The sequence below is a fragment of the Lissotriton helveticus genome, chromosome 2_2 (genome assembly GCF_964261635.1).
Source record: "Lissotriton helveticus chromosome 2_2, aLisHel1.1, whole genome shotgun sequence".
In the NCBI taxonomy this organism is placed as follows: Eukaryota; Metazoa; Chordata; class Amphibia; order Caudata; family Salamandridae; genus Lissotriton; species Lissotriton helveticus.
In genome coordinates this window covers 517,929,771-517,953,316 of record NC_136060.1, presented here as the reverse complement: position 1 = coordinate 517,953,316, position 23,546 = coordinate 517,929,771, and the positions used below count along the sequence as shown (strand labels likewise).

General features: G+C 44.3%; 1 protein-coding gene across 4 annotated transcripts in view; it reads right to left on the bottom strand.

The window, feature by feature from the left end:
- M1AP (meiosis 1 associated protein) overlaps window positions 1-23,546 on the bottom strand; it is a 198,227-nt gene that overhangs the window by 11,641 nt on the left and 163,040 nt on the right. For 3 of the 4 annotated variants that reach the window (XM_078678829.1, XM_078678830.1, XM_078678832.1), the window contains exon 9: window positions 5,291-5,452. The exons of the other annotated variant lie outside the window; for it this stretch is intronic. In XM_078678829.1, coding sequence (XP_078534955.1) covers window positions 5,291-5,452 — 162 coding nt within the window. The remainder of the gene's footprint in view (window positions 1-5,290; window positions 5,453-23,546) is intronic. 4 annotated transcript variants of the gene reach the window in all.

Here is a 23,546-nt window from a genome sequence, read left to right as displayed (position 1 = left end):
GCAAAGGATGTGGCTAAGAGGAGACATAAGGGTGTAGAAGAAGAGGGGCACAAGTAAGAACCTTGAAGGAAAGAATAAGTCCTAAGAGAGAAAAGGCATCAAATGCGGCATAGGGTGAAGTAAGGAGAAGGAACTAAGGACTAAACCCCCAACAAAAGAAACAAGTTCACCACCTGCATGATCGAAGTCGTTAACTGAATGAAAGCCAACGATCTCAAGCTCAACGCCGACAAGACAGAAGTAGTGATCTTCGACAAGAATACCTCACCAAGGGACTCCAACTGCTGGCTGACTAACGTCAGACCCACACCAGGAACCATGGAATCATCATCGACAACAAACTAGACATGAACGCACAGGTCAACGCCGGCACGGCATCCTCGTTCCTCACCAAGGGACTCCAACTGGTGGCTGACTAACTTCAGACCCACGCCTAGCACCCAAGCCAGGGACCATGGAATCATAATCGACAACAAACTAGACATGAACGCACAGGGCAACGCGGGCACGGCATCCTCGTTCCTCACCCTGAAGATGCTGAGGAAGACCTTCAAATGGCTCCAAAGAAACACCAGAGAAACTGTCATTCAAGACCTAGTCATCAGCAAGTTGGACTACGAGAACTCCCTCTATGCTGGAATAACAAAGCAACTCACCAAAAGACTGCAAGCCATCCAGAGCTTGAAAGCCAGACTCATCCTCAACCTAGCACACAGAGCTCACATCGCACCACAGCTCAGGGAGTTCTGGCTCTCGATACACAAACACGCTCATTTCAAACTCCCCACAAACACATTTAAGGCACTACAAAACTTAGGCCCCACATATCTGAACCATATCTCCTTCCACCAACCACCCAGACACCTCCACTCTGCATTACTCCTACTCACACATATCGCACGATACACAGAACCAGATCACAGGGCAATCTCTGACATCGCTCCTAAAGTGTGGCACCAGGATACCCTTGCGGATAATTAACCCACCTACCCTCGGCAGGGCTAGGCACACACACCAGCTCGGCTCCAGGAAACTCTTGCGGGTGATTAACCAACCTACCCTAGGCAGGGCGAGGCACACACACCAGCTCGGCTCCAGGAAACTCTTGCGGGTGATTAACCAACCTACCCTAGGCAGGGCGAGGCACACACATCTGCTTAGCACCAATATATTCTCGTGGGTAATAGTGCGCTCTACAAATCTACACAATATAACAGGAGAAGGAAGCTCCTTCGATAGTCATGCGCACCTGTCCAAGTTCATCACCTCAACACCTGCTGATTACACCCTACGATTCATCCGGAAGTTCTGTGCCCACCTCACACTGAGTCAAGTCTTTGACCAATTCTTTTGTCCTCAGCACACTTGATCTCCCACTAAGAGGACGTACAACCTTGCTACCCAGAACAAGCGCAGATCCTCAGCATCTATTTTGGCTTCCTTAGGCATCGTGGGCTCCCAGTACATCAATCGTGGGCTCCCAGTACATCAATCGTGGGCTCACAGTACATCAGTCGTGGGCTCACAGTACATCAATCGTGGGCTCCCAGTACATCAATCGTGGGCTCACGGTACATCAATCGTGGGCTCCCAGAACATCACAGGGTCTTACTCAAATATCATGGCCTCCCCTCTCTACAGATCGCTGAAACAATTTCAATTTTAACTCAAAGCTGCTGACTCCCCTCAGACACACTTGGTGGTCCAAAGCCACTTCTACGTAGATGCATGACTGTTTCACAGCAAACCCTTGTATCAGCCATCGATATGCATTCTACACACCATAAGAACCCTGACAGATACATGGCCAACTTCCACTACATCCGTGCAGCATAAGAACCACAACTTAACATCCCATCTTCAGAATGGCTCCCAAGAGCTACCTCATCGCCATGTGAGGACCAGGACGGTTTCACAGCCTCCATAAAATAGCCTTTGAGCACTTCCGCAGCGTTATTTCAAAGCCTTTCAGTATTACCTCTGCATAATGTAAGGGCCACAACGGTTTCACAGACCGTCTTTAGAGTCGCCTTTGAGTACCATCTCTGCGTAATGTAAGGACGGCAACAGTTTCACAGACCGTCTTTAGAGTCGCCTTTGAGTACCATCTCTGCGTAATGTAAGGACGGCAACGGTTTCACAGACCGTCTTTAGAGTCGCCTTTGAGTACCATCTCTGCGTAATGTAAGGACGGCAACGGTTTCACAGACCGTCTTTAGAGTCGCCTTTGTCTAGTATCTCTGTGTTCTGTGAGGAAAACCACAGTAGTACAGTCCACCTCACTGGGTAGCACCAGTTTAAGACATCCTGGAAACATTTCTAAACCTGAATGTGATTTGCACGACCCGGCTGATCATACTTCATGGAGCATTCACAGAACAGAAGCAAATGCTACAAACGTGCCTTTGATGGACTCACAGTTCATCACTTGTTTCCGGTTCAAAAAACAAGTTTTCAAACATAAATGAAAGGGACCTCTGCACTGGAAGACGTGGTCTGTACGAAAGTTGCGCTTTTTAACAAGACTGCTTTATATATGTACGTTTGAATGACCTACACACAATTCCACCAAACTTGTCTCAGATTTTCGGTCTACTCTGGTAGAATTCTTGTGGGCGTCGGTGCTTTCCAGGGTACCGTCCTTTAGGTGCGCGCAGGTGCCTCAAGATGGCAGATTTGGAATTACAGACACTTGTCTTTACTATTGGCCGTCCCAACTTATCACTATCAATGATTGGATTTTTGGAGAGAGGGGTGACTTATCCTTCCAACTGGAGGTTGATCCTCCCAGGAGTTTGATCTGGAGGCCTTGTCATCTAGCTCCACTCGGCTCCAACGGTGACGGATATCCCGCCCTCTGAAATATAAATGCTATTGTATCCTAGGGCCTGATTTAGATCTCGACGGACGGGTTACTCCATCACAACGGTGACGGATATCTCGTCCTCTGAAATATAAATGCTATTGTATCCTGGGGCCTGATTTAGATCTTGGTGGACGGGTTACTCCATCACAACGGTGACAGATATCTCGCCCTCTGAAATAAATGCTATTGTATCCTAGGGCCTGATTTAGATCTCGGTGGACGGGTTACCTCGTCACAACGGTGACGGATATCCCGTCCTCTGAAATATAAATACTATTGTATCCTAGGGCCCGATTTAGATCTCGGCTGAGGGGTTAACTCCATCACAACGGTGACGGATATCCCGTCCTCTGAAATATAAATACTATTGTATCCTAGGCCTGATTTAGATCTCAAGGACGGGTTACTCCATCACAACGGTGACGGATATCTCGTCCTCTGAAATATGAATGCTATTGTATCCTAGGGCCTCATTTAGATCTCGGCGGACGGATTACTCTATCACAACGGTGACGGATATCCCATCCTCTGAAATATAAATACTATTGTATCCTAGGGCCTGATTTAGATCTTGGTGGACGGGTTACTCCGTCACAACGGTGACGGATATCCCATCCTCTGAAATATAAATACTATTGTATCCTAGGCCTGATTTAGATTTCGGCGGACGGGTTACTTCATCACAACGGTGACGGATATCCCGCCCTCTGAAATATAAATGCTATTGTATCCTAGGGCCTGATTTAGATCTTGGTGGACGGGTTACTCCGTCACAACGGTGACGGATATCCCGTCCTCTGAAATATAAATACTATTGTATCCTAGGCCTGATTTAGATCTCAAGGACGGGTTACTCCATCACAACGGTGACGGATATCTCGTCCTCTGAAATATGAATGCTATTGTATCCTAGGGCCTCATTTAGATCTCGGCGGATGGATTACTCTATCACAACGGTGACGGATATCCCGTCCTCTGAGATATGAATGCTATTGAGTCCTAGGGCCTGATTTAGATCTCGACGGATGGGTTACTCTGTCACGAGGTCGACGGATAGCCCGTCTGCAGAAATATAAACCCCGTGGGATAGAATGGGACTTAGATTTAGACGGACAGGATATCCATCTCTGTTTGCACGAAGTAACCCAACCGCCGAGATCTTTATCAGATCCTAAATCTCTACTCACTTGTTGGCAACAGACCCTTCGGCACCTTAAATGATTCAAGACCCTGACGGGTGAGACCCTTTTGTGGCACGGCACTTGGCTTGCACTGGTGACCGACCCCAGGGAATTCAAAGCCCGGAACTTGATTGGGGATCTCAAAGTTGGGAAATATTTGGATCAAAAACCATATGAAGCCATTCCAGCAGTTGATCGCGGAATACATTTTGAATAAATCAGAACTCTGGCGAAAGGCAAAACAATGTAGCGTGTACTACCCCGGATGTATGACGTTACAACGCATACTTTTACCACGCATACCTTTACAACGCGGTTTTTACATCGCATACCATTACAACGCATAGCGCTTTTGGGTGTTGGATAGTGAATAGTTTAATTTACTATTCCAACTCCAGTCCCTGTGGACACTAGGGAAGGTTATTGGATAGTACATTAACCTATTCCCTATCCTAGAGCGCCCCCCCCAGAGCAATGCGTTGTAATAGTTTGCGTTGTAAAAGTTGCGTTGTAATGGTAGTTCGTTGTAAAAGTTTCGTTGTAAAGGTTGTATACCACTACCCCCGATGCAGTTCTGCTGTTAACCTTTTCCACAGGATATGGGAATGCCCAGTGGTGGCACGCTACTAACGATAAGTGCCCACCACATTGGCAGTGGTAGTGGCAGAGCCTCAACTAGCAATACTTGGATTATAGAAGAGGGATTGAGGGCACTCATGAGTCCCGCACTCTGGCTAAAATGAGATTCATGGTGGCAAAGAGAGATACTGCATGTTACTGTATGTGACACAACCCACCACGAGCTCTCGGGACTGTGCCAAGGCAGGAGAGACACTATGCTGAGCCAGAGGCTGTGATAAGAATTATAAGAAGACTTGGTGTCTATGCTGATGACACTTCCAGCGGGTATGACCGAACATTTAACCATGAGAGGCAACTCAATAGAGTTTATAAATAAAAATTAATGTGTTGAAGAAAAAAAGTAAAAAATAAGCAAGGAAATTAGAGATGCAAGGAAATATGAGAAAACATTGAAAACACAAGTAGGAAGGTAAAAATAAAAGAAGGAAACATAAAAGTACAGGACAGTGAGAATGGAAACGGGTGATGTAAGACGATGAGAGAGACAAGAAGCCAGGAAAGGAAGAAAGAAAAGAAATTAAAGTAAAGGAAGCAAATAAAGAGTGTACAGGAAGAAAACAGAGGCTGAAAGGAAACGAGAGGATGAAAATGTTCTTTTTACTTGTCTGGGATGGGGGCGCTGCTCTCGCAGTGCCGCTGGTGGTGCTCCTTGCGGTCGGCACGGTGGAGCTCTGGCAAGGAGGCTCCGCAGGTGTTTGTACAGGTTGTTTTGCCATTGCAGGGGATTGTAAGTTTGGTCTACTTCTAAACTGTTGAGAATAATCTAAAGATAAGAGAAGACAATGTTTGGTTAAGAATCTGTCTTCCCAAGAAATTCCTCTGCAGGACAGGACATGCCTGTCCCATCAGCAGCCTCTACCAACACCATCAACACACGTATCAGGCCACCACCGAAACCTCCTCGCACCTTAGACTATCAGAGACAGCTCCTGAGGGTCTAATAGAGGACAGTCATACTCCTGCCCACACCATGGACTTTCAAACTCCTGCCCACACCCTGGACTACCACAGACAGCTCTTCAGACTTGTTAAGGACATTTAGACTAGCCACGTCTCAGTCTCCTATAAACAGCTCCTGAAGCACCTACGTTCATTCAGAATACTCTTCCCACCTCTGACAATCACAGACAGCTGCTGAGGTACTTGTTAAGGACTGTTGGACTTCTCACAGCTCAGATTATAACAGACCGCTCTAGATGTATGTGCTAAGTCACAGACTGCCTTTGAGGTACTTGTTAAGTCACAGGTTGCTCTTGAGGTACTTGTTAAGTCAAAGGCTGCTCTTGAGGTACTTGTTAAGTCACAGACTGCCTTTGAGGTACTTGTTACGTCATAGACTGCTCTTGAGGTACTTGTTAAGTCACAGACTGCTCTTGAGGGACTTGTTAAGTCACAGGCTGCCTTTGAGGTACTTGTTAAGTCACAGACTGCTCTTGAGGTACTTGTTAAGTCACAGGCTGCTCTTGAGGTACTTGTTAAGTCATAGACTGCTCTTGAGGTACTTGTTACGTCATAGACTGCTCTTGAGGTACTTGTTAAGTCACAGGCTGCTCTTGAGGTACTTGTTAAGTCACAGCTGCTCTTGAGGGACTTGTTAAGTCACAGACTGCCTTTGAGGTACTTGTTACGTCATAGACTGCTCTTGAGGTACTTGTTAAGTCACAGACTGCTCTTGAGGGACTTGTTAAGTCACAGGCTGCCTTTGAGGTACTTGTTAAGTCACAGACTGCTCTTGAGGTACTTGTTAAGTCACAGGCTGCTCTTGAGGTACTTGTTAAGTCATAGACTGCTCTTGAGGTACTTGTTACGTCATAGACTGCTCTTGAGGTACTTGTTACGTCATAGACTGCTCTTGAGGTACTTGTTACGTCATAGACTGCTCTTGAGGTACTTGTTAAGTCACAGACTGCTCTTGAGGTACTTGTTAAGTCACAGGCTGCTCTTGAGGTACTTGTTACGTCATAGACTGCTCTTGAGGTACTTGTTACGTCATAGACTGCTCTTGAGGTACTTGTTAAGTCACAGGCTGCTCTTGAGGTACTTGTTAAGTCACAGGCTGCTCTTGAGGTACTTGTTAAGTCACAGACTGCCTTTGAGGTACTTGTTACGTCATAGACTGCTCTTGAGGTACTTGTTAAGTCACAGACTGCTCTTGAGGGACTTGTTAAGTCACAGGCTGCCTTTGAGGTACTTGTTAAGTCACAGACTGCTCTTGAGGTACTTGTTAAGTCACAGGCTGCTCTTGAGGTACTTGTTAAGTCATAGACTGCTCTTGAGGTACTTGTTACGTCATAGACTGCTCTTGAGGTATTGGTTACGTCATAGACTGCTCTTGAGGTACTTGTTAAGTCACAGGCTGCTCTTGAGGTACTTGTTAAGTCACAGCTGCTCTTGAGGGACTTGTTAAGTCACAGACTGCTCTTGAGGTACTTGTTAAGTCACAGGCTGCTCTTGAGGTACTTGTTACGTCATAGACTGCTCTTGAGGTACTTGTTACGTCATAGACTGCTCTTGAGGTACTTGTTAAGTCACAGGCTGCTCTTGAGGTACTTGTTAAGTCACAGCTGCTCTTGAGGGACTTGTTAAGTCACAGACTGCTCTTGAGGTACTTGTTAAGTCACAGGCTGCTCTTGAGGTACTTGTTAAGTCACAGGCTGCTCTTGAGGTACTTGTTAAGTCACAGCTGCTCTTGAGGGACTTGTTAAGTCACAGACTGCTCTTGAGGTACTTGTTAAGTCACAGGCTGCTCTTGAGGTACTTGTTAAGTCACAGGCTGCTCTTGAGGTACTTGTTAAGTCATAGACTGCTCTTGAGGTACTTGTTACGTCATAGACTGCTCTTGAGGTACTTGTTACGTCATAGACTGCTCTTGAGGTACTTGTTAAGTCACAGACTGCTCTTGAGGTACTTGTTAAGTCACAGCTGCTCTTGAGGGACTTGTTAAGTCACAGACTGCTCTTGAGGTACTTGTTAAGTCACAGGCTGCTCTTGAGGTACTTGTTACGTCATAGACTGCTCTTGAGGTACTTGTTACGTCATAGACTGCTCTTGAGGTACTTGTTAAGTCACAGGCTGCTCTTGAGGTACTTGTTAAGTCACAGACTGCTCTTGAGGGACTTGTTAAGTCACAGGCTGCCTTTGAGGTACTTGTTAAGTCACAGGCTGCTCTTGAGGTACTTGTTAAGTCACAGCTGCTCTTGAGGGACTTGTTAAGTCACAGACTGCTCTTGAGGTACTTGTTAAGTCACAGGCTACTCTTGAGGTACTTGTTACGTCATAGACTGCTCTTGAGGTACTTGTTACGTCATAGACTGCTCTTGAGGTACTTGTTAAGTCACAGGCTGCTCTTGAGGTACTTGTTAAGTCACAGGCTGCTCTTGAGGTACTTGTTAAGACACAGGTTGCTCTTGAGGTACTTGTTAAGTCACAGCTGCTCTTGAGGTACTTGTTACGTCATAGACTGCTCTTGAGGTACTTGTTACGTCATAGACTGCTCTTGAGGTACTTGTTAAGTCACAGGCTGCTCTTGAGGTACTTGTTAAGTCACAGCTGCTCTTGAGGTACTTGTTGAGTCACAGTCTGCTCTTGAGGTACTTGTTACGTCACAGGCTGCCTTTGAGGTACTTGTTACGTCATAGACTGCCTTTGAGGTACTTGTTAAGTCACAGCTGCTCTTGAGGTACTTGTTAAGTCACAGCTGCTCTTGAGGTACTTGTTACGTCATAGACTGCTCTTGAGGTACTTGTTACGTCATAGACTGCTCTTGAGGTACTTGTTAAGTCACGGACTGCTCTTGAGGTACTTGTTACGTCATAGACTGCTCTTGAGGTACTTGTTACGTCATAGACTGCCTTTGAGGTACTTGTTAAGTCACAGCTGCTCTTGAGGTACTTGTTGAGTCACAGGCTGCTCTTGAGGTACTTGTTAAGTCACAGGCTGCTCTTGAGGTACTTGTTACGTCATAGACTGCTCTTGAGGTACTTGTTACGTCATAGACTGCTCTTGAGGTACTTGTTAAGTCACAGGCTGCTCTTGAGGTACTTGTTAAGTCACAGGCTGCTCTTGAGGTACTTGTTAAATCGCAGACTGCTCTTGAGGTACTTGTTAAGACACAGGTTGCTCTTGAGGTACTTGTTAAGTCACAGCTGCTCTTGAGGTACTTGTTACGTCATAGACTGCTCTTGAGGTACTTGTTACGTCATAGACTGCTCTTGAGGTACTTGTTAAGTCACAGGCTGCTCTTGAGGTACTTGTTACGTCATAGACTGCTCTTGAGGTACTTGTTAAGTCACAGGCTGCTCTTGAGGTACTTGTTAAGTCACAGCTGCTCTTGAGGTACTTGTTAAGCCATAGACTGCTCTTGAGGTACTTGTTACGTCATAGACTGCTCTTGAGGTACTTGTTACGTCATAGACTGCTCTTGAGGTACTTGTTAAGTCACAGACTGCCTTTGAGGTACTTGTTACGTCATAGACTGCTCTTGAGGTACTTGTTAAGTCACAGACTGCCTTTGAGGTACTTGTTACGTCATAGACTGCTCTTGAGGTACTTGTTAAGTCACAGGCTGCTCTTGAGGTACTTGTTACGTCATAGACTGCTCTTGAGGTACTTGTTAAGCCACAGGCTGCTCTTGAGGTACTTGTTACGTCACAGTCCGCACTAGAGGTTCTTGTTAAGTCACAGACTGCACTTGAGGTACTTGTTAAGTCACAGCTGCTCTTGAGGTACTTGTTACGTCACAGACTGCTCTTGAGGTACTTGTTAAGCCACAGGCTGCTCTTGAGGTACTTGTTAAGCCACAGGCTGCTCTTGAGGTACTTGTTACGTCATAGACTGCTCTTGAGGTACTTGTTACGTCATAGACTGCTCTTGAGGTACTTGTTAAGCCACAGGCTGCTCTTGAGGTACTTGTTACGTCACAGTCCGCACTAGAGGTTCTTGTTAAGTCACAGACTGCTCTTGAGGTACTTGTTAAGTCACAGCTGCTCTTGAGGTACTTGTTACGTCACAGACGGCTCTTGAGGTACTTGTTAAGCCACAGTCCGCACTAGAGGTTCTTGTTAAGTCACAGGCTGCTCTTGAGGTACTTGTTACGTCATAGACTGCTCTTGAGGTTCTTGTTAAGTCATAGGCTGCTCTTGAGGTACTTGTTACGTCATAGACTGCTCTTGAGGTACTTGTTACGTCATAGACTGCTCTTGAGGTACTTGTTACGTCATAGACTGCTCTTGAGATACTTGTTACGTCATAGACTGCTCTTGACGTACTTGTTACGTCATAGACTGCTCTTGAGGTACTTGTTAAGCCACAGGCTGCTCTTGAGTTACTTGTTAAGCCACAGGCTGCTCTTGAGGTACTTGTTAAGTTACAGGCTGCTCTTGAGGTACTTGTTACATCATAGACTGCTCTTGAGGTACTTGTTAATCCACAGCTGCTCTTGAGGTACTTGTTACGTCATAGACTGCTCTTGAGGTACTTGTTACGTCATAGACTGCTCTTGAGGTACTTGTTAATCCACAGCTGCTCTTGAGGTACTTGTTACGTCATAGACTGCCTTTGAGGTACTTGTTAAGTCACAGCTGCTCTTGAGGTACTTGTTAAGTCACAGCTGCTCTTGAGGTACTTGTTACGTCATAGACTGCCTTTGAGGTACTTGTTAAGTCACAGCTGCTCTTGAGGTACTTGTTAAGTCACAGCTGCTCTTGAGGTACTTGTTACGTCATAGACTGCTCTTGAGGTACTTGTTAAGTCACAGGCTGCTCTTGAGGTACTTGTTAATCCACAGCTGCTCTTGAGGTACTTGTTACGTCATAGACTGCTCTTGAGGTACTTGTTACGTCATAGACTGCTCTTGAGGTACTTGTTAAGTCACAGGCTGCTCTTGAGGTACTTGTTACGTCATAGACTGCTCTTGAGGTACTTGTTAATCCACAGCTGCTCTTGAGGTACTTGTTACGTCATAGACTGGCTTTGAGGTACTTGTTAAGTCACAGCTGCTCTTGAGGTACTTGTTAAGTCATAGGCTGCTCTTGAGGTACTTGTTAATCCACAGCTGCTCTTGAGGTACTTGTTAAGTCACAGGCTGCTCTTGAGGTACTTGTTACGTCATAGACTGCCTTTGAGGTACTTGTTAAGTCACAGCTGCTCTAGAGGTTCTTGTTAAGTCATAGGCTGCTCTTGAGGTACTTGTTAATCCACAGCTGCTCTTGAGGTACTTGTTAAGTCACAGGCTGCTCTTGAGGTACTTGTTACGTCATAGACTGCTCTTGAGGTACTTGTTACGTCATAGACTGCTCTTGAGGTACTTGTTATGTCATAGACTGATCTTGAGGTACTTGTTACGTCATAGACTGCTCTTGAGGTACTTGTTACGTCATAGACTGCTCTTGAGGTACTTGTTAAGTCACAGACTGCTCTTGAGGTACTTGTTAAGTCACAGGCTGCTCTTGAGGTACTTGTTAAGTCACAGGCTGCTCTTGAGGTACTTGTTACGTCATAGACTGCTCTTGAGGTACCTGTTGAGCCACAGGCTGCTCTTGAGGTACTTGTTAAGTCATAGACTGCTCTTGAGGTACTTGTTAATCCACAGCTGCTCTTGAGGTACTTGTTACGTCATAGACTGCTCTTGAGGTACTTGTTAATCCACAGCTGCTCTTGAGGTACTTGTTACGTCATAGACCGCCTTTGAGGTACTTGTTAAGTCACAGCTGCTCTTGAGGTACTTGTTAAGTCACAGGCTGCTCTTGAGGTACTTGTTAATCCACAGCTGCTCTTGAGGTACTTGTTAAGTCACAGACTGCCTTTGAGGTACTTGTTACGTCATAGACTGCTCTTGAGGTACTTGTTAAGTCACAGACTGCCTTTGAGGTACTTGTTACGTCATAGACTGCTCTTGAGGTACTTGTTAAGTCACAGGCTGCTCTTGAGGTACTTGTTACGTCATAGACTGCTCTTGAGGTACTTGTTAAGCCACAGGCTGCTCTTGAGGTACTTGTTACGTCACAGTCCGCACTAGAGGTTCTTGTTAAGTCACAGACTGCACTTGAGGTACTTGTTAAGTCACAGCTGCTCTTGAGGTACTTGTTACGTCACAGACTGCTCTTGAGGTACTTGTTAAGCCACAGGCTGCTCTTGAGGTACTTGTTAAGCCACAGGCTGCTCTTGAGGTACTTGTTACGTCATAGACTGCTCTTGAGGTACTTGTTACGTCATAGACTGCTCTTGAGGTACTTGTTAAGCCACAGGCTGCTCTTGAGGTACTTGTTACGTCACAGTCCGCACTAGAGGTTCTTGTTAAGTCACAGACTGCTCTTGAGGTATTTGTTAAGTCACAGCTGCTCTTGAGGTACTTGTTACGTCACAGAACGCTCTTGAGGTACTTGTTAAGCCACAGTCCGCACTAGAGGTTCTTGTTAAGTCACAGGCTGCTCTTGAGGTACTTGTTACGTCATAGACTGCTCTTGAGGTTCTTGTTAAGTCATAGGCTGCTCTTGAGGTACTTGTTACGTCATAGACTGCTCTTGAGGTACTTGTTACGTCATAGACTGCTCTTGAGGTACTTGTTACGTCATAGACTGCTCTTGAGATACTTGTTACGTCATAGACTGCTCTTGACGTACTTGTTACGTCATAGACTGCTCTTGAGGTACTTGTTAAGCCACAGGCTGCTCTTGAGGTACTTGTTAAGCCACAGGCTGCTCTTGAGGTACTTGTTAAGTTACAGGCTGCTCTTGAGGTACTTGTTACATCATAGACTGCTCTTGAGGTACTTGTTAATCCACAGCTGCTCTTGAGGTACTTGTTACGTCATAGACTGCTCTTGAGGTACTTGTTACGTCATAGACTGCTCTTGAGGTACTTGTTAATCCACAGCTGCTCTTGAGGTACTTGTTACGTCATAGACTGCCTTTGAGGTACTTGTTAAGTCACAGCTGCTCTTGAGGTACTTGTTAAGTCACAGCTGCTCTTGAGGTACTTGTTACGTCATAGACTGCCTTTGAGGTACTTGTTAAGTCACAGCTGCTCTTGAGGTACTTGTTAAGTCACAGCTGCTCTTGAGGTACTTGTTACGTCATAGACTGCTCTTGAGGTACTTGTTAAGTCACAGGCTGCTCTTGAGGTACTTGTTAATCCACAGCTGCTCTTGAGGTACTTGTTACGTCATAGACTGCTCTTGAGGTACTTGTTACGTCATAGACTGCTCTTGAGGTACTTGTTAAGTCACAGGCTGCTCTTGAGGTACTTGTTACGTCATAGACTGCTCTTGAGGTACTTGTTAATCCACAGCTGCTCTTGAGGTACTTGTTACGTCATAGACTGCCTTTGAGGTACTTGTTAAGTCACAGCTGCTCTTGAGGTACTTGTTAAGTCATAGGCTGCTCTTGAGGTACTTGTTAATCCACAGCTGCTCTTGAGGTACTTGTTAAGTCACAGGCTGCTCTTGAGGTACTTGTTACGTCATAGACTGCCTTTGAGGTACTTGTTAAGTCACAGCTGCTCTAGAGGTTCTTGTTAAGTCATAGGCTGCTCTTGAGGTACTTGTTAATCCACAGCTGCTCTTGAGGTACTTGTTAAGTCACAGGCTGCTCTTGAGGTACTTGTTACGTCATAGACTGCTCTTGAGGTACTTGTTACGTCATAGACTGCTCTTGAGGTACTTGTTATGTCATAGACTGATCTTGAGGTACTTGTTACGTCATAGACTGCTCTTGAGGTACTTGTTACGTCATAGACTGCTCTTGAGGTACTTGTTAAGTCACAGACTGCTCTTGAGGTACTTGTTAAGTCACAGGCTGCTCTTGAGGTACTTGTTAAGTCACAGGCTGCTCTTGAGGTACTTGTTACGTCATAGACTGCTCTTGAGGTACCTGTTGAGCCACAGGCTGCTCTTGAGGTACTTGTTAAGTCATAGACTGCTCTTGAGGTACTTGTTAATCCACAGCTGCTCTTGAGGTACTTGTTACGTCATAGACTGCTCTTGAGGTACTTGTTAATCCACAGCTGCTCTTGAGGTACTTGTTACGTCATAGACCGCCTTTGAGGTACTTGTTAAGTCACAGCTGCTCTTGAGGTACTTGTTAAGTCACAGGCTGCTCTTGAGGTACTTGTTAATCCACAGCTGCTCTTGAGGTACTTGTTAAGTCACAGGCTGCTCTTGAGGTACTTGTTACGTCATAGACTGCTCTTGAGGTACTTGTTAATCCACAGCTGCTCTTGAGGTACTTGTTACGTCATAGACTGCCTTTGAGATACTTGTTAAGTCACAGCTGCTCTTGAGGTACTTGTTAAGTCACGGGCTGCTCTTGAGGTACTTGTTAATCCACAGCTGCTCTTGAGGTACTTGTTAAGTCACAGGCTGCTCTTGAGGTACTTGTTACGTCATAGACTGCTCTTGAGGTACTTGTTACGTCATAGACTGCTCTTGAGGTACTTGTTACGTCATAGACTGCTCTTGAGGTACTTGTTACGTCATAGACTGCTCTTGAGGTACTTGTTAAGTCACAGACTGCTCTTGAGGTACTTGTTAAGTCACAGGCTGCTCTTGAGGTACTTGTTAAGTCACAGACTGCCTTTGAGGTACTTGTTACGTCATAGACTGCTCTTGAGGTACTTGTTACGTCATAGACTGCTCTTGAGGTACCTGTTGAGTCACAGACTGCTCTTGAGGTACTTGTTAAGTCATAGGCTGCTCTTGAGGTACTTGTTACGTCATAGACTGCTCTTGAGGTACTTGTTAAGTCATAGGCTGCTCTTGAGGTACTTGTTACGTCACAGGCTGCTCTTGAGGTACTTGTTAAGTCACAGCTGCTCTTGAGGTACTTGTTGAGTCACAGGCTGCTCTTGAGGTACTTGTTACGTCATAGACTGCTCTTGAGGTACTTGTTACGTCATAGACTGCTCTTGAGGTACTTGTTACGTCATAGACTGCTCTTGAGGTACTTGTTAATCCACAGCTGCTCTTGAGGTACTTGTTACGTCATAGACTGCCTTTGAGGTACTTGTTAAGTCACAGCTGCTCTTGAGGTACTTGTTAAGTCACAGCTGCTCTTGAGGTACTTGTTACGTCATAGACTGCCTTTGAGGTACTTGTTAAGTCACAGCTGCTCTTGAGGTACTTGTTAAGTCACAGGCTGCTCTTGAGGTACTTGTTACGTCATAGACTGCTCTTGAGGTACTTGTTAATCCACAGCTGCTCTTGAGGTACTTGTTACGTCATAGACTGCCTTTGAGGTACTTGTTAAGTCACAGCTGCTCTTGAGGTACTTGTTAAGTCATAGGCTGCTCTTGAGGTACTTGTTAATCCACAGCTGCTCTTGAGGTACTTGTTAAGTCACAGGCTGCTCTTGAGGTACTTGTTACGTCATAGACTGCCTTTGAGGTATTGTTAAGTCACAGCTGCTCTAGAGGTTCTTGTTAAGTCATAGGCTGCTCTTGAGGTACTTGTTAATCCACAGCTGCTCTTGAGGTACTTGTTAAGTCACAGGCTGCTCTTGAGGTACTTGTTACGTCATAGACTGCTCTTGAGGTACTTGTTACGTCATAGACTGCTCTTGAGGTACTTGTTATGTCATAGACTGATCTTGAGGTACTTGTTACGTCATAGACTGCTCTTGAGGTACTTGTTACGTCATAGACTGCTCTTGAGGTACTTGTTAAGTCACAGACTGCTCTTGAGGTACTTGTTAAGTCACAGGCTGCTCTTGAGGTACTTGTTAAGTCACAGGCTGCTCTTGAGGTACTTGTTACGTCATAGACTGCTCTTGAGGTACCTGTTGAGCCACAGGCTGCTCTTGAGGTACTTGTTAAGTCATAGACTGCTCTTGAGGTACTTGTTAATCCACAGCTGCTCTTGAGGTACTTGTTACGTCATAGACTGCTCTTGAGGTACTTGTTAATCCACAGCTGCTCTTGAGGTACTTGTTACGTCATAGACTGCCTTTGAGGTACTTGTTAAGTCACAGCTGCTCTTGAGGTACTTGTTAAGTCACAGGCTGCTCTTGAGGTACTTGTTAATCCACAGCTGCTCTTGAGGTACTTGTTAAGTCACAGGCTGCTCTTGAGGTACTTGTTACGTCATAGACTGCTCTTGAGGTACTTGTTAATCCACAGCTGCTTTTGAGGTACTTGTTACGTCATAGACTGCCTTTGAGGTACTTGTTAAGTCACAGCTGCTCTTGAGGTACTTGTTAAGTCACAGGCTGCTCTTGAGGTACTTGTTAATCCACAGCTGCTCTTGAGGTACTTGTTAAGTCACAGGCTGCTCTTGAGGTACTTGTTACGTCATAGACTGCTCTTGAGGTACTTGTTACGTCATAGACTGCTCTTGAGGTACTTGTTACGTCATAGACTGCTCTTGAGGTACTTGTTACGTCATAGACTGCTCTTGAGGTACTTGTTAAGTCACAGACTGCTCTTGAGGTACTTGTTAAGTCACAGGCTGCTCTTGAGGTACTTGTTAAGTCACAGACTGCCTTTGAGGTACTTGTTACGTCATAGACTGCTCTTGAGGTACTTGTTACGTCATAGACTGCTCTTGAGGTACCTGTTGAGTCACAGACTGCTCTTGAGGTACTTGTTAAGTCATAGGCTGCTCTTGAGGTACTTGTTACGTCATAGACTGCTCTTGAGGTACTTGTTAAGTCATAGGCTGCTCTTGAGGTACTTGTTACGTCACAGGCTGCTCTTGAGGTACTTGTTAAGTCACAGCTGCTCTTGAGGTACTTGTTGAGTCACAGGCTGCTCTTGAGGTACTTGTTACGTCATAGACTGCTCTTGAGGTACTTGTTACGTCATAGACTGCTCTTGAGGTACTTGTTACGTCACAGGCTGCTCTTGAGGTACTTGTTAAGTCACAGCTGCTCTTGAGGTACTTGTTAAGTCACAGGCTGCTCTTGAGGTATTTGTTACGTCATAGACTGCTCTTGAGGTACTTGTTACGTCATAGACTGCTCTTGAGGTACTTGTTAAGTCACAGGCTGCTCTTGAGGTACTTGTTAAGTCACAGCTGCTCTTGAGGGACTTGTTAAGTCACAGACTGCTCTTGAGGTACTTGTTAAGTCACAGGCTGCTCTTGAGGTACTTGTTACGTCATAGACTGCTCTTGAGGTACTTGTTACGTCATAGACTGCTCTTGAGGTACTTGTTAACCAGATCGATGCTCAGCATATTCCCCTCCTGTGCTGAGATTTACATATTCCCTTTATTCGTGACGAGCTGGGCTCGTCATGAGCGTGCGAGGAGGCTACCTCATGACGAGCCCAGCTCGTCATGAGCGTGGAAGGGGTTAAGTCACAGGCTGCTCTTGAGGTACTTGTTAAGTCACAGACTGCTCTTGAGGGACTTGTTAAGTCACAGGCTGCCTTTGAGGTACTTGTTAAGTCACAGGCTGCTCTTGAGGTACTTGTTAAGTCACAGCTGCTCTTGAGGTACTTGTTAAGTCACAGGCTACTCTTGAGGTACTTGTTACGTCATAGACTGCTCTTGAGGTACTTGTTACGTCATAGACTGCTCTTGAGGTACTTGTTAAGTCACAGGCTGCTCTTGAGGTACTTGTTAAGTCACAGGATGCTCTTGAGGTACTTGTTAAGACACAGGTTGCTCTTGAGGTACTTGTTAAGTCACAGCTGCTCTTGAGGTACTTGTTACGTCATAGACTGATCTTGAGGTACTTGTTACGTCATAGACTGCTCTTGAGGTACTTGTTACGTCATAGACTGCTCTTGAGGTACTTGTTAAGTCACAGACTGCTCTTGAGGTACTTGTTAAGTCACAGGCTGCTCTTGAGGTACTTGTTAAGTCACAGGCTGCTCTTGAGGTACTTGTTACGTCATAGACTGCTCTTGAGGTACCTGTTGAGCCACAGGCTGCTCTTGAGGTACTTGTTAAGTCATAGACTGCTCTTGAGGTACTTGTTAATCCACAGAGTGCTCTTGAGGTACTTGTTAAGTCACAGGCTACTCTTGAGGTACTTGTTACGTCATAGACTGCTCTTGAGGTACTTGTTACGTCATAGACTGCTCTTGAGGTACTTGTTAAGTCACAGGCTGCTCTTGAGGTACTTGTTAAGTCACAGGCTGCTCTTGAGGTACTTGTTACGTCATAGACTGCTCTTGAGGTACTTGTTACGTCATAGACTGCTCTTGAGGTACTTGTTATGTCATAGACTGATCTTGAGGTACTTGTTACGTCATAGACTGCTCTTGAGGTACTTGTTACGTCATAGACTGCTCTTGAGGTACTTGTTAAGTCACAGACTGCTCTTGAGGTACTTGTTAAGTCACAGGCTGCTCTTGAGGTACTTGTTAAGTCACAGGCTGCTCTTGAGGTACTTGTTACGTCATAGACTGCTCTTGAGGTACCTGTTGAGCCACAGGCTGCTCTTGAGGTACTTGTTAAGTCATAGACTGCTCTTGAGGTACTTGTTAATCCACAGCTGCTCTTGAGGTACTTGTTACGTCATAGACTGCTCTTGAGGTACTTGTTAATCCACAGCTGCTCTTGAGGTACTTGTTACGTCATAGACTGCCTTTGAGGTACTTGTTAAGTCACAGCTGCTCTTGAGGTACTTGTTAAGTCACAGGCTGCTCTTGAGGTACTTGTTAATCCACAGCTGCTCTTGAGGTACTTGTTAAGTCACAGGCTGCTCTTGAGGTACTTGTTACGTCATAGACTGCTCTTGAGGTACTTGTTAATCCACAGCTGCTCTTGAGGTACTTGTTACGTCATAGACTGCCTTTGAGGTACTTGTTAAGTCACAGCTGCTCTTGAGGTACTTGTTAAGTCACAGGCTGCTCTTGAGGTACTTGTTAATCCACAGCTGCTCTTGAGGTACTTGTTACGTCATAGACTGCTCTTGAGGTACTTGTTACGTCATAGACTGCTCTTGAGGTACTTGTTACGTCATAGACTGCTCTTGAGGTACTTGTTACGTCATAGACTGCTCTTGAGGTACTTGTTACATCATAGACTGCTCTTGAGGTACTTGTTAAGTCACAGACTGCTCTTGAGGTACTTGTTAAGTCACAGGCTGCTCTTGAGGTACTTGTTAAGTCACAGACTGCCTTTGAGGTACTTGTTACGTCATAGACTGCTCTTGAGGTACTTGTTACGTCATAGACTGCTCTTGAGGTACCTGTTGAGTCACAGACTGCTCTTGAGGTACTTGTTAAGTCATAGGCTGCTCTTGAGGTACTTGTTACGTCATAGACTGCTCTTGAGGTACTTGTTAAGTCATAGGCTGCTCTTGAGGTACTTGTTACGTCACAGGCTGCTCTTGAGGTACTTGTTGAGTCACAGGCTGCTCTTGAGGTACTTGTTACGTCATAGACTGCTCTTGAGGTACTTGTTACGTCATAGACTGCTCTTGAGGTACTTGTTACGTCACAGGCTGCTCTTGAGGTACTTGTTAAGTCACAGCTGCTCTTGAGGTACTTGTTAAGTCACAGGCTGCTCTTGAGGTATTTGTTACGTCATAGACTGCTCTTGAGGTACTTGTTACGTCATAGACTGCTCTTGAGGTACTTGTTACGTCATAGACTGCTCTTGAGGTACTTGTTAAGTCATAGGCTGCTCTTGAGGTACTTGTTACGTCATAGACTGCTCTTGAGGTACTTGTTAAGTCACAGGCTGCTCTTGAGGTACTTGTTACGTCATAGACTGCTCTTGAGGTACTTGTTAAGTCACAGGCTGCTCTTGAGGTACTTGTTAAGCCACAGGCTGCTCTTGAGGTACTTGTTAAGTCACAGCTGCTCTTGAGGTACTTGTTGAGTCACAGGCTGCTCTTGAGGTACTTGTTAAGTCACAGCTGCTCTTGAGGTACTTGTTAAGTCACAGCTGCTCTTGAGGTACTTGTTACGTCATAGACTGCTCTTGAGGTACTTGTTGAGTCACAGGCTGCTCTTGAGGTACTTGTTGAGTCACAGGCTGCTCTTGAGGTACTTGTTGAGTCACAGGCTGCTCTTGAGGTACTTGTTACGTCATAGACTGCTCTTGAGGTACTTGTTAAGTCACAGACTGCCTTTGAGGTACTTGTTACGTCATAAACTGCTCTTGAGGTACTTGTTAAGTCACAGACTGCCTTTGAGGTACTTGTTACGTCATAGACTGCTCTTGAGGTACTTGTTGAGTCACAGGCTGCTCTTGAGGTACTTGTTACGTCATAGACTGCTCTTGAGGTACTTGTTAAGTCACAGGCTGCTCTTGAGGTACTTGTTACGTCATAGACTGCTCTTGAGGTACCTGTTAAGTCACAGACTGCCTTTGAGGTACTTGTTACGTCATAGACTGCTCTTGAGGTACTTGTTAAGTCACAGACTGCCTTTGAGGTACTTGTTACGTCATAGACTGCTCTTGAGGTACTTGTTAAGTCACAGACTGCCTTTGAGGTACTTGTTACGTCATAGACTGCTCTTGAGGTACTTGTTAAGTCACAGACTGCCTTTGAGGTACTTGTTACGTCATAGACTGCTCTTGAGGTACTTGTTAAGTCACAGGCTGCTCTTGAGGCACTTGTTACGTCATAGACTGCTCTTGAGGTACTTGTTAAGTCACAGACTGCCTTTGAGGTACTTGTTACGTCATAGACTGCTCTTGAGGTACTTGTTAAGTCATAGGCTGCTCTTGAGGTACTTGTTACGTCATAGACTGCTCTTGAGGTACTTGTTAAGTCACAGACTGCCTTTGAGGTACTTGTTACGTCATAGACTGCTCTTGAGGTACTTGTTAAGACACAGACTGCCTTTGAGGTACTTGTTACATCATAGACTGCTCTTGAGGTACTTGTTAAGTCACAGACTGCCTTTGAGGTAGTTGTTACGTCATAGACTGCTCTTGAGGTACTTGTTAAGTCACAGACTGCTCTTGAGGTACTTGTTACGTCATAGACTGCTCTTGAGGTACTTGTTAAGTCACAGACTGCCTTTGAGGTACTTGTTACGTCATAGACTGCTCTTGACGTACTTGTTACGTCATAGACTGCTCTTGAGGTACTTGTTCAGTCACAGGCTGCTCTTGAGGTACTTGTTGAGTCACAGGCTGCTCTTGAGGTACTTGTTATGTCACAGACTGCTCTTGAGGTACTTGTTAAGTCACAGGCTGCTCTTGAGGTACTTGTTAAGTCACAGGCTGCTCTTGAGGTACTTGTTAAGTCACAGGTTGCTCTTGAGGTACTTGTTACGTCATAGACTGCTCTTGAGGTACTTGTTAAGTCACAGACTGCCTTTGAGGTACTTGTTACATCATAGACTGCTCTTGAGGTACTTGTTAAGTCACAGACTGCCTTTGAGGTACTTGTTACGTCATAGACTGCTCTTGAGGTACTTGTTAAGTCACAGACTGCCTTTGAGGTACTTGTTACGTCATAGACTGCTCTTGAGGTACTTGTTAAGTCACAGACTGCCTTTGAGGTACTTGTTACGTCATAGACTGCTCTTGAGGTACTTGTTAAGTCACAGACTGCCTTTGAGGTACATGTTACGTCATAGACTGCTCTTGAGGTACTTGGTAAGTCACAGCCTGCTCTTGGGGTACTTGTTACGTCACAGGCTGCTATTGATGACAAGAGTGAAGCTCGCGTTGTCTTTGATGTCACTCAAAACCCTGAGGTGAAAAACATCCCTATAATTACCTTTACACCCATCTATTTTCTATGGTATCTATGGCCCCAAAATGATGTGCCTCTGCCTTCAACTGCTATGAAATGGCAGAGGAGTATAGGGGAGACATACAGAATATGGCCTCTGTTATGTATCCCAGTTCCAAAGGTTTAAAGAAATACCTTGCCGCCCTCCTTGGCCAAGCAGTAGCCTCAAGTGTAATCCAGTATTGGGTAGTATAAAAATGCAAAATATAATTTACCCGTGGACAGCTGAGATCCACTGGGCTGCTGGGTTGCGTCTATGACATAATATTGAGAGAAATAACTGAGACATACAAATATAGTATTAAAATTTTTTCGAGAACACAAATATCACCAGCCTGTACATAAAATATAAAAATATAATTATGCACTGCAGAAATCTATTATAAACCTAAATATCAAAAGCAAAAATAACGAGATCTTAAATATTGTAAACATAATAAATCCTAAGGAATTTAACCAAAATTACAAAAACAAAAATTGTGTGAACCTAAAGCAAATACCAAAAACAAACAAACAAAACAATATGATTAACGTTTAATACATAAGGTGCAAGAATTAAATAATATTCAAACGTGTAGCCCAGCAACCAATGAAGCTAAAGCTAAAGAATTAAGAAAGAGTTTACCAATAAAAAATAGTATAAAAAGGAAATTAAATGTGTAACTAAGTGCTGCAGAAGAAGCTACCACCTCTGGAAAGCGCCACTCTTTCTGCCTGAAGCTACAACCTGAAATGCTGAAATGTTCTCCAAAAATAAAGCTTACAAAGTAAATACCAAAAAATAATAATACATAAAGTTAACTAAAAAATAATTTAAATATTTTAGTAGACACACAAATAGGCAACAATTATCTCAACATTATGTCTCCAAAACACAGATACCAAGGCAAACCACTTAACGATAGCAACATTAAATTACAACGAGAAACATGACCCCTAACATTAATTAATAAGCAAACTTTTTTTAGAAATGCAGAAGTTGGCAAAAAAGTACAAGCCAAAAAAAACCCAATATTTAATAATTTTCCAGAACAGCCCACCAAATAACACAGAACCAACTAGATCAAAAAAACAAAAATGCCCATAATGTAAGTTAATGATGTAAAACAAGTTGTAAAAATATTAGCCTTTTGTTAAAACACTATATGCAAAAGAATAACATATATTAATAATTCTGGAATTCGCAGATATGGTAGAAACAGCAACATATAATACATCATAAAAGTCTAAACGACTATTAAGTTGTAGGGATACATCTTTAGCAACAAAAGCACTTCTCCTCAAAGGATTAATTGGAAATGCACTACATTTTATTTCCGGTACTTGCTAAGGTACGGTCACCACCGAAGAAGATATCGCTGAAAGTGTAAGGGAACCCAATGGCCCTCTAAACATGACTGAAATTCAAGCTTGACAATGAAAATAACAAAAAGCATCACTGTCTATGAAACTAACAACAATGTGTTAATCCTAACACAAGGCAACAACACATGGATGGTGGACAGAACCTTTAAATCATGCCCACTGCCAGCACATGAATAGAGACTAGCTATGGCCAATACTACAGCACAAATATGTCTCTCATATATGCACTACTGTCGAATAAGCAAAGTACAACCTACAGGAAACTCTTAACACTAATCAAACACAACTAAATAATAATAATCCCCAAAGAAGTATTACTGATTTTGAACCAGCAAGGATTGCAATCATCTAAACAGTGTTACTAGCACTTCAGCTAAAGTATATAGGGGCACCTACAAAAATCCATGCTTATTACAGAATACACCACAAATGCAGAATTTGCATCTGAAATCAAAACGTTAATAGTATTAACCCACATTCCTGCCATTGAAGTAGCCAAACACTACAATATGTTATTAAAAATGACCATACTACCAAAGAAAAAAACACCAATATTGGACTATTTTGAAGATACTTGGGTTAGTCGCCTACACCAATCAGGACGCAAGTGCCAACCCACATTTCACATTTGTTAGAGAAGAGTCCACAACAGCAGCATCTCCCAAGAAGCAAAAACAAACATTGCAGCGGGAGGGTGGCACAGTTCCTTCCAAGGAACATTTGGAAAAGGATATTCTACACTATATCAATTTATAATAAATACTCACAAAAAAAAAATGAAGAGGTAATACTAGAAAAATCTCTGACCCAAATAGTAAACAAAAATATACAAACTAAACACATTCATGAAAAG